Raw genomic sequence first — 13,651 nt, forward strand, 5'->3', positions numbered from 1 at the left:
TATACACACAAAATAAATACATAAATACAGGGAAAATAATTGAAGCTCAAGTTTATCTATGCAATTTAGTTACATAATAGGGCATAAGAATGATAAGTGAGTACTTGAATTATATTTTTATAGGGGAAGAACTGTATCCATATTGAGTGTGGAAAGTATTTGCCATTCATACTAAAAAATATGTATTCTGCTTTGCTACTCCTTATCAAATAAAAATCTACTCCATAAATAAGAGATTTTTAATTTTTTCCTGAATTAATATATTTTCTGTTACTAGCAAAATAAATATTTTATGTAGTGTGCCAACTTCTAAATAATTTAAGAACCATTAATAATATTTAACTGAGAAACTTCATTATTTTGAAAAAGTTTATGTCTGATAATAAATAAAACAATATTGTCCAATTTGTATCTGTTTTATTTCCAACAATACGTTTCTATAATTGGAAACATTTATATTATTTGTAAAAGGTTTTGTAGATATTTGGATTCTAAATACTGAGTTGTATTTCTTATGAAGCATAATGATAAATCTCCATTTTTGTTGAATAATTTTTGCATGAAATATTTCCAATCTACTATCTGTCACTCACTTTGGATATATCTGCTTAGGAGAAATTTGTTTATTTTTAAAAATTATTTTACTTACTTTTCTACATCTTCAAAAATTGGCTTTGTGTTAAGTTGTGTTCAGTATAAAAAAAGCCATCGGCCATGTATTAAGCTTTAACTTTGTCAATGTTTGAGGATCAGCTCATCTCAGTTAACAATAATAATAAGAATTGGATGTCAAGGCCGGGCGGTGGTGGCGCCCGCCTTTAATCCCAGCACTCGGGAGGCAGAGACAGGTGGATCTCTGTAAGTTCGAGACCAGCCTGGTCTACAAGAGCTAGTTCCAGGGCAGGCTCCAAAACCACAGAGAAACCCTGTCTCAAAAAACCAAAAAAAAAAAAGAATTGGATGTCAAGACCATAAAGACTGTGATGTAGTTCAGGAGCAGAGTTCTCATCTAGCATGGACCAGTCCCTGGGTTCAATCTCCAACACCCAGGAATCTTGTTTCTCTCCACTTGTATTTACCTTTAATATATAGTTTTTTGGTATTCAGCCTTTGTTATTCCTTCACATAATGTCTGTGGAGATTTACTTCACCGGTGACATCATTTCACTGAAGTTACTCCCAAATACCACATGTTCTCGCCTTATGCGGAATTTGAGGAAGTGACTCGGATGTAGCCCCCTCATTACTAGAGGTTGTGAAGGGGAGGGTGGGTAAAAGGCATACAGCAGGAATGCACTAAAATATCACATCAAATTGTATTACTATGTATAATTAATATTTGTTGATAAAAAGAGGAACATAAAAGAAAATAAGAAATGTGTATGTAAATAAATAAAAACTAAGCACTGGAGTAGTTGACAGACTGCATTCTTCCTCTAACTCTTCATGTAGGATCTTGCCCATCTTCCAATGACTAAGTCATATCGTCACAGTCTTCACACCAAACCTGGTACATTGTAGGTTTCAGTAAATATTATTGAGTGAATAAGTAATAGATGAGCTGTTGTATTCCTTTAAATGAAAGAACAAAGTTCATAAACAGTATACTTTACCCTCAGAATCCATTCCCTAGTCTCCATAGTGCTTTAATGCTGGGGTTACATGCAGACTGATAATTCATTTCTGTGCTAGAAAGAATGAGCACTGAAAAATCCTTTAGACAGAATTTTCTGAGCAACGTGCTGGAAGCAAATGATGTAAGACTCAGGTTGTCTGCTGCTCAGCTCTGCCTTTTGAACTTGTACTAACTGAGACTCTGAGCCTGCCGCCTGCCATGCCCCAGTGTTTGGGTGAGTAACACCTGCATCTAGAGATTAATAGAAGCTGTCTTGAGATTCTACTTTACATTTGAAGAGTGTTGGAGGTTTAAGAGAATTGCTATTTAATAGCAAGCCTTTAAGTGCTGCCAACTGGAGTGCAAGTTATACAAGTACAGATAAAAATCAATAAACTAAACATTCATTTAATTATTTCTTTTATTTTATCACATATATTTGATGAACTAATCCTCTGTATATAATGGAAAGAAAGGGCAAAACCTTTTTATTTAATAAATATGAACAAGATGCACAGGCAGCAACAGATAGATCCCTTCACAGCTGAAGGTGAAATAGGATGAGAGAGGATTCTGAGTTCATGACTCAGAAAACATATCCAGTTGGTGATGGAGCAGTGTCCGCTTGATGAAGAAATGCCCTTCAGGGGCCCCTAACTTAACTTGGAACATGAACCCGTTGTGTCCTGCTTTGTTTATTACCTTATAAAGCCATGGTAGTAAAGACTGCTTCCAGGCTAGCTGGACTGTGTCTGCAGCAGCAAAGTTGTGGTATCTGAGAAGAGCTAGTCAGATCTGCAAACCACTTCTTGACTCTGCTTCAGGTTACAAAGGAAATGACACTGAGAGTTAGTCACTGTTGGGGCGTGGCTGCTGTCTTCTTGTGAGAGTCATTTCTGAAGAATCTCTCCTTCCTTGAAATCCTGTGGAACTCCCTGCAATGTCACTTTGGTTTCTTATGTTCGGTGTTGGCTCTTATTTATCATAGAACTTTTATGAATCTTAACTATGAGGCACAAAGATCAAGAATCCTGTGCAAACATAATTGCTCCTCCTAGCTTCTGTTCTTATCGACCAACTCAATCCTTGCTATGGAGATGAGATATGTATCCATGAGAAGTCGGGATGGAAGCGTGACTCCCATACTTCCACATACTTTCTGTAAATTAGAAACTTGTCTTCTCAGTATTCTTAGTTTGAACAATGTCTAATATTTCATTTTCTTAAGTTAAAACTATGTCTAATGGGATTTTAAGAGAAGTAAAGGATTTGTCTTTTAAATATTTTTCCTGGGACTAAACTAGATATTTTGTTATTTCGATATGGAAATAAATGTTGGGTTCAAAGGAAACATTGCAGTAAAACAAGTATAAAACCCAGTGGTGGTTGGTTTAGCTCTGTTTAGGGTTGTAGTTGTGGGGGGGAGGGCTACCTGTGGCTTTGACAATAACTATATGAGTAGACCCAACATCCAAAATAAAGCAAAACAAAACTCTAGATCAGACAGCGAGCTGATTTTATACAATGTAGTTCAGACAGTGAACTGATTTTATACAATGCAGGTCAGACAGCAAGCAGATTTTATATAATGCAGATCATACAGCGATCTGATTTTATACAATGCAGATAAGTGAGATGTTAGTCTTTCATTTAGATGCTGCACTTGGGTGGGAAGCAAACATAAATTTAATCTCAAAGATTTATGTAACTCTGGGCAATTCATTCTCTGTGCCTTATGAGATTAATATGAACATTAAGGAAGTCAATGCACACAAAGATTTTAAACTAGAACATGGCACATTTAATGACTCAGTAAAATTAATTGTTACATTAGGAAAATTTGCTATCTTTATAAAAATAATTCTGAGTTTAGGCTAATCTGGAAAACATTACACAACTACTCAATTGCCTCCAAGATTTACCTTTCTGGGGGTGACACACATGTTAGCTAAATGCACTCATAGCTTTGCACCTTCTTATTTTATGTTTTAAGTTTTGTGTCTTAATTTTCCTGGTCTCATAGCTTTCCATGTTTGCACATCCATATTATACTTATAATTTTGATAATGCTCATGATGAAAATTATGATCATATTGATGACATCATCAGTGAAAACTCATAGGCGCTGCAATCATCAGATCCTAAAGAAAGATGTGAAAGTCACAGTTTGGTTCGGCGAAGCATTCTGAAGATGGCACGGCGTATCTCCTTTGTCTTGGCACTATAAATGAGAGGGTTGAGTACAGGAGGCACAAAGAGGTAGATATTGGACATAAGGACATGTATGTATCGTGGTGCATGCTTCCCAAAGCGGTGTACTGTAGAGACCCCTATCATTGGCACGTAAAATGCAAGTACAGCCAAGATATGCGACACACATGTGTTGAGAGCTTTGAGGCGTTCTTCATGAGAAGCAATGGCTATAACAGAACGCAAAATGAGCACATAGGAGAGGAAGATAAAAAGCAGGTCCATGCCAAAGGTAGACACAAGAACGAAGAGCCCGTAGATACTGTTGATGGTGATGTCAGCACAAGCAAGCTTCATCATGTCTGGGTGCAGGCAGTAGGAGTGGGAAAGAACATTGGATCTGCAGATAGGTAGCCTCTTGATGAGGAAGGGCAGGGGGAAAAGAGTGATGAAGCTTCGAGCAGTCACAGCTACCCCCATTCCAGCAATGAATTCATTGGTGAGCACAGTGGCATAATGTAAGGGATCACATATGGCCACGTAGCGGTCAAAGCTCATGGCCAGAAGAATCCCTGACTCCATCATGGAGAAAGAGTGGACTAAGAACATCTGGACTAGGCAGGCATCAAAAGCAATGCTGCGGGCATCAAAGCAGAAGGTTCTAAGCACAGTGGGCAGTGTGGCCATGGACATGGCCACATCACTGAAAGACAACATGGACAGAAAGTAGTACATGGGAGAATGGAGGCTGGGCTCCACTCGTACGGCCTGAAGGATCACAGTGTTTGCCCCAAGGGCCAAGGCATACATCACACAGAGGGGTCCTGCCAGCCAGGGATGGAGGGTCTCCAGACCAGGGATACCAGTCAGGAGGAAGGAAGCAGGGCGAGTGACATTGAACAGCGCCATAACAGGATGCTGTCTTGGGGTCAGAGCTTCCTGCTTGGGTAATTCCAAGAGCTGCGTTAACTGAAGGACAAGAAAGCAGGAATCAAGACATGCAGTGAGGAAGTCTCTACAGCTAACAGCTGGTGCACTCATGACTGGTTTGAGAGTAATGCAGGCACATTGCCTTTCTTCATATTTTATGATGAGGATAACATTTCCCTGCTTCCTGGATGCAGAAAAACATTGTATGTTACTTCAGAAATCTCAGTTAACCATGAGGAACATGTTTCCACCATATTGTTCACATTTTTCATGCAGTTTAAGAGCACCATTTGTGAGAAATATGTAAACAGTAATTCAAAGGAATCAATGTTGCAGAAGAAAATCAAGTATTGGAGTCATCAATAACTCTTGGAAGTGCTTAAATATTTCCTAGAAAACACTGTTTAGCTATCTGTCACTAATTAGGGGAAAATTTTCCCAGAGCCATATTTTTTTTACAATTTTGGATGTTTATGTATTTATATTTGTGTATATATATATATATATATATGTGTGTGTGTGTGTGTGTGTGTGTTTGCTTGCATTTGTTTATGTACAACACGTGTATGCAGGAGTCAATGGAAGCCAGAAGAGGGCGTTAGATACCCTAGAAAGAGTTACAGGGAGTTGTGAATTGAGATGTAGGTGCTGGGAACAAAAACTAGGTCCCTGTAAGAGCAGTTAGTGCTCTTAATGACTAGGCCATCTCTCTAGACTCCAGAAATAGCATTTATCATGGTGGATACTTAGGAGATAAGAGCAATAAGAGACTGAGGTAACTGACCACATTTGAACATCATTTTTCATTGTCACAGTTACTGAAATGGGATTTTTAAAAATAATGACAGGATTTTTAAAAATTTTAATAGAGCATGCTTTGGATGACAAATATAAACTTTTTATTTAAATAAGTTATATTAAGTATGTAAAATTTTTAATATAATTTGATATGATATATAGAAAAATAGAGCAATAATAAAAAGCAAGAAAAGTACCCATATATTTCTGAAAAGATAAAACAGATTCTGGTTCTGAAAAAATTATAAATTCTAAGTGTCTAGTACATACTCATCTTCAGAGTATAGGAGGGCATTGTTCCAAAAAGACACTTCTACACCTTGATATAGTCTCATAGACTCTCAAAATATTTGCTGTTCAAAAGACAGATTCATACCCTTCCACATTAGATTCAGTCTGACTTCCATCTCCAATGAGCACCCGTTCTTAACTCTCTTCCTCACAATCTTGGTTTCTTCGCACAATGTAGCCCCACATTCCTCCTCTATTTCAACATAGATGTGCACACATCTTATCTTGTTCATTATCTCAGTTTACCAGATATATAGGCAGCATTTACATGTGCAAATACATGCATGCATATTGATTTGTTTATTCACACTTCTGTCTACATTCATGAAGATTGTTTTCTCCAGATGTCTTAAGACCACTACTTACATGTTACCTGATTCTTATAGCTATCCTTCTCTGAGTGTCTTGTCTTATACCAATACTTTTGACATTATTCCATTTTCTTTTTTTTATTGATTTTTATTGAGCTCTACATTTTTCTCTGCTCCCCTCCATACCTTTCGTCTCCCCTTTTCGATCCTCCCCCAAAGTCCCCATGCTCCCAATTTACTCAGGAGATCTTTTCTTTTTCTACTTCCCATGTAGATTAATCTATGTAAGTCTCTCTTAATGTCCTCATTGTTGTCTAAGTTCTTTGGGATTGTGGATTGTAGGCTGGTCTTCTTTGCTTTATGTATAAAAAACAACAATGAGTGAGTACATGTGATAATTGTCTTTCTGTGTCTGGGTTATCTCACTAAAAAAATGTTTTCTAGCTCCATCCATTTTCCTGCAAAATTCAAGATGTCGTTATTTTTTTCTGCTGTGTAGTAAGACTAGAGAATGTTAGAAGACTTCTCATTTGGCTGACTTGGTTTATCTTGTAGGGCACCTTGCTTTGGGAGAACTCCAGAAATTCACGCCAAAGCTAGACTTAGGTTCCTTTGCTCCAGAAACCCAGGTTTATAACACACACACACACACACCCCAAAACAAAACAGAACAAAAATCCAACAGTTTCAGGGTGATCTAAGGAGATATGTCTTAGGCTCAGAGTCAGTAGTGATGAGGTGTGCCTACAGCTCTGGGAGAAACAAGTATCACTCTCTTGTCTTTTCTCTAGTTTCCAAATAAGTAAGATCAGACTATGCTTTGATAGTTCTCTTAGATGGGAGAGCATTAACACCTGACAGAGCTATGATTACAGTCTTTCCTTAACTGGGTGAGATTGTGACCTTCCTGAAAATTGGTGAATAAACAAACACCGACAAAGGAAAAAGAACATTTGTGTGTTGGCTATGCAGTGTGTAAGGTTCTCTGCATAGACCTATCCAAACGATTGCACATTTAATCCCTGAGATATGTGGAAACAGGCTAAGCAATGAATACTTGCCTTGTCAGTCATGGTTTGTAAGTGATAGAGTTTTCATAGAGATCTGTAGGACTGTCTTGTCTACTCAGGATCTTGAGGAATCATTAAAACATTATAGAGGAAGAAAAACAAACAGAAAATACACCTTTGTGTCTCTGAGAGAAGGAAGGTTTTCCAGGACCTTGTGATCAAGGAGGGTAAATGACTCAAGCAGACACAGGTAAAGAAGAGAACATCAAATGCATGGCTCTGAGGTCAGTTTCTTTTGCTTCTGGAAACCAGAATATGTATGTTACTGTAGCTGTATAGAGGCTAATGTGGTAAGGGGAAGACTCCTTTGACAGAGGTCAGACTGCTGTGGCTTCTCCCTGACTCTGATACTGACTTTGGAAAAACTAATCATTGTATCTAACATATGGCTGTTTTGTTAAAGCACACTTTAAATTCTTCCCAGCTTTTTAATATTACTTAATTAAGTAACTAATATCTATGAAGACTTTCATGGGTCTAGAAAGGAGTGAGAAATAGACAGAGTTGGTTTCCAGGAAGATTTGTTTACAGATTATTGATTTCAATCTATAGCACAAATGAGAAAAGACAAGAAATGATTTATGGTTCATCAGTAGGTATGATCATCTGATTTCTCTTATCCTTTCAATATCCCAGGGACTTTTAAAAAATCTTTCTGAAAGGTTATATTGTAAATTTCAGCAAAAATGTTTTCTCATAGTGTAGGATGTAAATACTATTTTTTTCTTTTAAATCAAGATTATAATATAATTGCATAACTTCTTCCTTTGCTTTTCTCCTTCCACCTCCCTATATGTCCCTTCTTGTTATCTTTCAGATTCCTAGCTTTTTTAATAAATTGTTCTTATACGCATGCATATAAGTATACACACACATACACACACACGCGCATATATATATATATATATATATATATATATATATATATTTATTCCTTGATATCACTTGCTTAATCAGTATAATGTTACCCATATATATGTTTTCAGAATGACCACTTGGTATTGGATAACCAGTTATCTTGGGAATGCTATCTCCCCACTTAGAAAGGAGAATGTTAAAGTGAAATTTAATTACCTGTGTTTAGGCTTTTGGGCCAACGCCAGTGGGTAGTCTTGAGTTCTGAGCCCTGCTTTGCTACCTGAACTTGTGGCAATCTTGCTAAACCTTAGAAAGTTTAGTTTTAAAACTCTGAAGTTGACCATGGGAAGTGAGCTACTTGGTGATGCACAGGGAATTCCAAAATAAGAGAGTGACAGCTCCAGAGAAAACACCTGCTTCTCATGTTTCTTTCATCTCTACTCATTCTACCAGGAAGCAGCAGTCAAGATGCCAACCACCCAGGCCGTTCCACCCTCATCTACTCTTACTCAGGTAAACCCTCTCTTAGCAGGGTTTCAGAGATCAGCCATCTCATCCCCTACAAAGTTTTGGAACTCACCAGAAGATGTGAAGATGAGAGGCACAATCAGAACATGCCCTTCATTTTGCTGAAGTGAATTCATGTTTGTTTTTTTTTATATCTCACCCTAATCCCCAGAGAGAGCACACTTTGTTTCTGGGAATTCTTCAGGGAGCTCCAGGTCTCCTGAGGTCTTTAAAGAGACTGGCACAATTAAATCATGTACTCTTTCAGTTGGAAATGAGCTCAGCTAATTCTCACACCAACATGGCACATTATCTGATGATTGGTGGTCAGACCAGGGAGGTTCAATACCCGAGAAATCTCAGACTTTTTTGTTATTTTTTTTTTCGAGACTGAGTTTCTCTGTGTATCCCTAGCTGTCCTGAAACTTGCTCTGTAGACCAGGCTGGCCTTGAACTTGCTGGTGTTAAAGGTGTACACCACCACTGCCCAGCATATCTCAGCTTTATGCAGTAGGTAATGTGTAAGCCCAGGAAATAAAGAGTGAAGAGAAAAATAAGAGTATATTTTTATTCTTATCTCTTTGAATGTGTCGAGTGGGGCCAGTTCTTTCTAAATCCTCTGTTGAAACTCAGTTCTCTCAATTTTGGGGATCATCTTCAGATAATACAGTATCCTCAGATATGTAGTTAAAATTTATGGTCTAGTGTAACCACATAACTACCTAGCATCCAGACTTACAGCCTTTGGTTTCCACCCATTCCTTAGTAGCTAACACCGATCTCTGGTTTCTTGTCAAGGGAAGAGAGAAGTTCCATGGTTTATTGGCACTTAGGTACTAAGTTCATCTATTGAATACTCAGGGATGATTTTTTTCATTGGGCAATTTTGTATTCAAAGAAGCTTTTCTTTATTATTTTATTATTCCGTATTTTATTTAAGTTGATGTGCTATTGGTATTTATGCTCATGAGTCCATCCATATCCCAGATGTCCCTTTGTAAGAACCATGTACTCATCTGAAAAGAGTAAGGTCAGAATCATGGTGTTCTCTCCAGGATGTGCCTCATCCATGAAACACAAGGTTTCCTCTGCTCCATGAATGCCTGATCTCAATGCTCCCATCACTTTCCACTCAACCCTGGGAAGTGGCAACTTGAACATTTATTTCGAGTTAATACATGCTAAGAGCACAGCATGTTTTGTTAATGGCTGGATTCAGATGTATGTAAGTCACATTCCCGGAAGCAACAAAATCAGAGTTTAATTATAGTTCAGTCAAAATATAAGAACCAAGGAAATTAATATACAGAATTATTAACCGTGTGGTGGAGAGCATGACAGACAAAACCAAGTTCAAAGGTAACGATAAAGGTAGCAAATTCAGGAAATGACTTCTAAGCCTCAGCCTGGATGGAGAAAAAGAGGGATTTGGGATTATTAAATGTTACAGTCTTGAAATAAGAGTGCCAAAAAGCTGAAAGTCAAGATTTTTAGGAGAGGCCATCGATTATGTGGTTTTGTACTCTCTAGAGTTCAGAGGAGAGACTGGTTGTGATTGATATTTAGTCTTCAGAGAAAGGGGTTGGAGGAGGTTTTTTCTGGTTTGTTTTGAGGTATTTAAGAACACATAGTAACTTGTTTTAAGAAGTGCTGAGAAGCTGCAAAGTGGAAGCAGCTAATGCTTCTGGTATTAGTTACTTGTGTTTGAGTGAGAAGTATGGCTGGACTAGCACAACAGAATAAAACAAACGTGGCCCTGCAACCCCCATCCTGGCCGGGTCCTTTGTGCCCTGTAGCCACATATCTTAGGTGCTGATTGGCAAAGAAGGGACACAGTTTGAAGTGCTTACATACAAAATCACAAACAACACTGAGGATGGAATTGAGAGATAAGTTACAATATAATGACCATAATAATTTGAAATAAATTTTATCCTGGAAATTGTTTCGTAACTGAGAAAGTGAGGAGCAGACAGTGATGCATCATGGAGATTTTGCAATAACCAATTGCAACTCCTGTGTAATGACGTGAGGTGCAATTATTAGATATCAGCAAAGGTGAACCCAAGCAAGGAAGTAATGGAAGAAGCATGATCTCCGTGAGAGACACCCCAAGATAAGCCTGGGCAGAGAGACTCTATCCCTCTGAATGCTTCCCACCAGCTGAAGTTATGTAAAAAGTGGCTCACATAGGACATTGGAATATCCCAAGAATAACAATTGAGCACTTGCTATATGGAGAATGGACATACAAGGGTACAGAGTGGATTCAGAGACATACAAGCTTGGCTAATTCATCTTACTCTGATTGTAATTCTAGTATTGTAGGATAAAGGATCTCCTAAAAGTTTTTATATTCATAATAAACACTATGCAAAGTACTATCTCAAGCATGGCCAAGTAACCAATGAGTCTGCCAACTTCTGAGAAATAAAGACCCTATTGTGCGTACAATTTTCTTTTTCAAAGTCAAAAAGATTTCTCCAGGAGCGACTTATTATGTATTAATGAGCCCTACTCTTGTCTTCAGAACATGCCCTGTCCACAGAGGAATGACGGCTCTTTGTTCATAGCACTGCCTATTTTCCATGAAAATATGGTCATGCATGGTTCCTATCCACTCCTGTGTCCATCCGTATAATCACTTACATAATTATCTTGCTTTTTGGAAATTTTTCAAACTTATGACAAAATTATACCTCCCTCTAAATGTGTGAGCATTTATATGATTTATTGCAATTCACTATTTTACATGGCTCTTTACTTCTTGCAAACATATAAAATGTGAATATTATTAATAACATAAGTGTCTGAGGATGTACCTGTGGGATCTCAGGATGACTATGGCTATGTATGTTTCCCTGCATCATATGTGTGCAGTGTGCTATCAGTCCCAGATAGTGTAGGAGGTTCTTATGTCTTTGTGTTGCTTTCATTGGTTAATAAAGAAACTGCCTTGACCTCACAGGGCAGAAATTAGGTAGGTAGAGAAGACAGAACCAGATTCTGAGAAGAAGAAAGCAGATTCACAGGATTGCCATGGAGCCGCCAGAGATAGACACTTGGAATTTTACCTAGTAAGCCACTGCCATGTGGCAATACACAGATTAATAAAAATGGGTTAAATTAATATAAGAGATAGCCAATAAGAAGCTAGCGTGAATGGGCAAAGCAGTGATTTAATTAATACAGTTTCTGTGTGGCTATTTTGGGGCTAAGTAGGCCCTCCTGTTACACTCAGCAAGGAAAATTGACACAATAGTGGGTATAGATGATGAAATAAAAAATGCCAAGGCCAAGAATGAGATCCCCTTGGGAGCAATTCTCATTTAGAACAGCTCCCTTATTCATTGATGTCACCTGCTAATTATACCACTTTCCTACTCTTCTAATTCATAAAGAGTTTTGGGATTTTGAGGGGTTTATAAATTTATGTCCTAAAGAGATGAACCAAGGCCGCTCTGACGGCTGGACCCACACCACAACACAGCACAGCACAGCACAGCACAGCACATCCGGCTACAAAGAAAGCACAGCTTCCTTGCAGTGAGTGCTCCTCCCTCACCGATCACAGTGATTCTCATCCAGACAGTTCTAATGCAGTCCTTTTCCTAATCTATGTATCCTCCCTCCACAGTGGACCAAATATATCTCCTTTTAAAGTCAGCGATCACAAGAAAATGCCAGGTTCCTACTATCTAAATCAAAGCTCTATTATCAGACCATGTGTTCTTAGGCTAAGAAGATGATACATCCAATTTATATTTTGTCTCGAGAGTCTTTACACACTTATTTTAAAAACCTGTATTTTGAATTATGATTTCCTGCACCCAAATCTTGTGTATGAAGCTACAGAAAACGAAAACAAACAGGTAAAACAAATCGCAGAAACAAACTTCCCATTCAACAGCATGTTTTCTAATCTTCGTTGATTGCTTGTTGACTATATAGTAAGAATATAATCAGTGAGGGTTCTATTGTGTGTCTGCAAATGATGGTGATTTGCTATTCCTTGCATGAGTATGTCTGGGAGAATGTATTTATAAGTAAAGTTGAGTATAGACGTGAACAGAGATTTGTAATGTATATGTAGCACCAATAAACAGTCATGATTTTTCCTAAGTTTTAAGGTACGGCAGTGTCAGACATGGCAAAGGAGGATGCAGTAGGCTCTGCGTACTCATGTCACATATATGGATGTGAAACAGTGACTATAAACGTTTGGACATACATGGTAGTATAAGCATGGGTTTTCTGAAGTGCTTGAGGGCTCTGGACATGTGCGTGCTACATCTTCTGACCTTCATTCTTAGAGGGGTTGCATTTGAGGGACATCGACTAACATACAAACAGATAATCAAAGAAAAAAACCACACCACTTAGAGTGGGAATTGCTTTTTCTGTGAAGTTTTCAGAGCTTCTTTCCAGACAGGGAGGTATGGCACCTTCCTTGATTCCTTCAGTTGACTCACCAGAGAAAAGGAAAGGGAACTGAATTTAGTCTATATTTTGAAAGAGTTCTTAGTATTCCTTGCAGTTGCAAAATTTTCCATTTCTTCTTGGCCCAGAGACAGTGTAAAATAAAAGCAATAAAAATTATCATATTTATATAGAGTGAATCTACAAAAACCTTATTAGAGACATCAATTTTCATCCTTGTTTGAAATTGCAAGAGAAGTTTGGAGAGAGACAAGCAGTCGCACTAGCGAAAGAGATGCTTTCATTTCTCAGAAGCCAAGATGTGGCCGTCCTCTCATGTCCCACACACTTCTAGGATTGTGACTAGTACGTTTCCTTTCTCCACACTCTGGTCACCACCACATCTCAGTGTGATTTTAAGGGTATTGAGAACAGAATGAAAACTCTAGAAATTGCAAACAATGTAAGGAGTCACTTTACTTGTGGACCAAAATAGAGCTTTAATTTTGGGCTTTTCGGCATCATGGAAGCATCTTCGGATAAAGACTTTTATGATATGGTTTCTCAGTGTCCATGATTCCATTATTTCATTTGTTGACATTCTCATGGCTGCTTAAAGACAAAGACAGAGAAAGAGGTTCTCAGGAAGGATACCCAAAGAA

The 13,651-nt window shown here is 38.0% G+C and overlaps 1 protein-coding gene across 1 annotated transcript; it reads right to left on the reverse strand.

Moving 5' to 3' along the window:
- Positions 1-3,775: 3,775 nt before the first annotated feature.
- Positions 3,776-4,714, reverse strand: LOC130880165 (olfactory receptor 51I2). Its single transcript, XM_057779096.1, has one exon. The coding sequence runs from the start codon at positions 4,712-4,714 to the stop codon at positions 3,776-3,778; it is 939 nt and encodes a 312-aa protein (XP_057635079.1).
- Between the last annotated feature and the right edge of the window lie 8,937 nt (positions 4,715-13,651).

This window comes from Chionomys nivalis, chromosome 8 (assembly GCF_950005125.1).
Source record: "Chionomys nivalis chromosome 8, mChiNiv1.1, whole genome shotgun sequence".
NCBI classification, from domain to species: domain Eukaryota; kingdom Metazoa; phylum Chordata; class Mammalia; order Rodentia; family Cricetidae; genus Chionomys; species Chionomys nivalis.

Coding starts and splice junctions, on each gene's coding strand:
- LOC130880165 (XM_057779096.1), bottom strand. CDS start 4,714: ATGGCGCTGTTCAATGTCACTCGCCCTGCTTCCTTCCTCCTGACTGGT.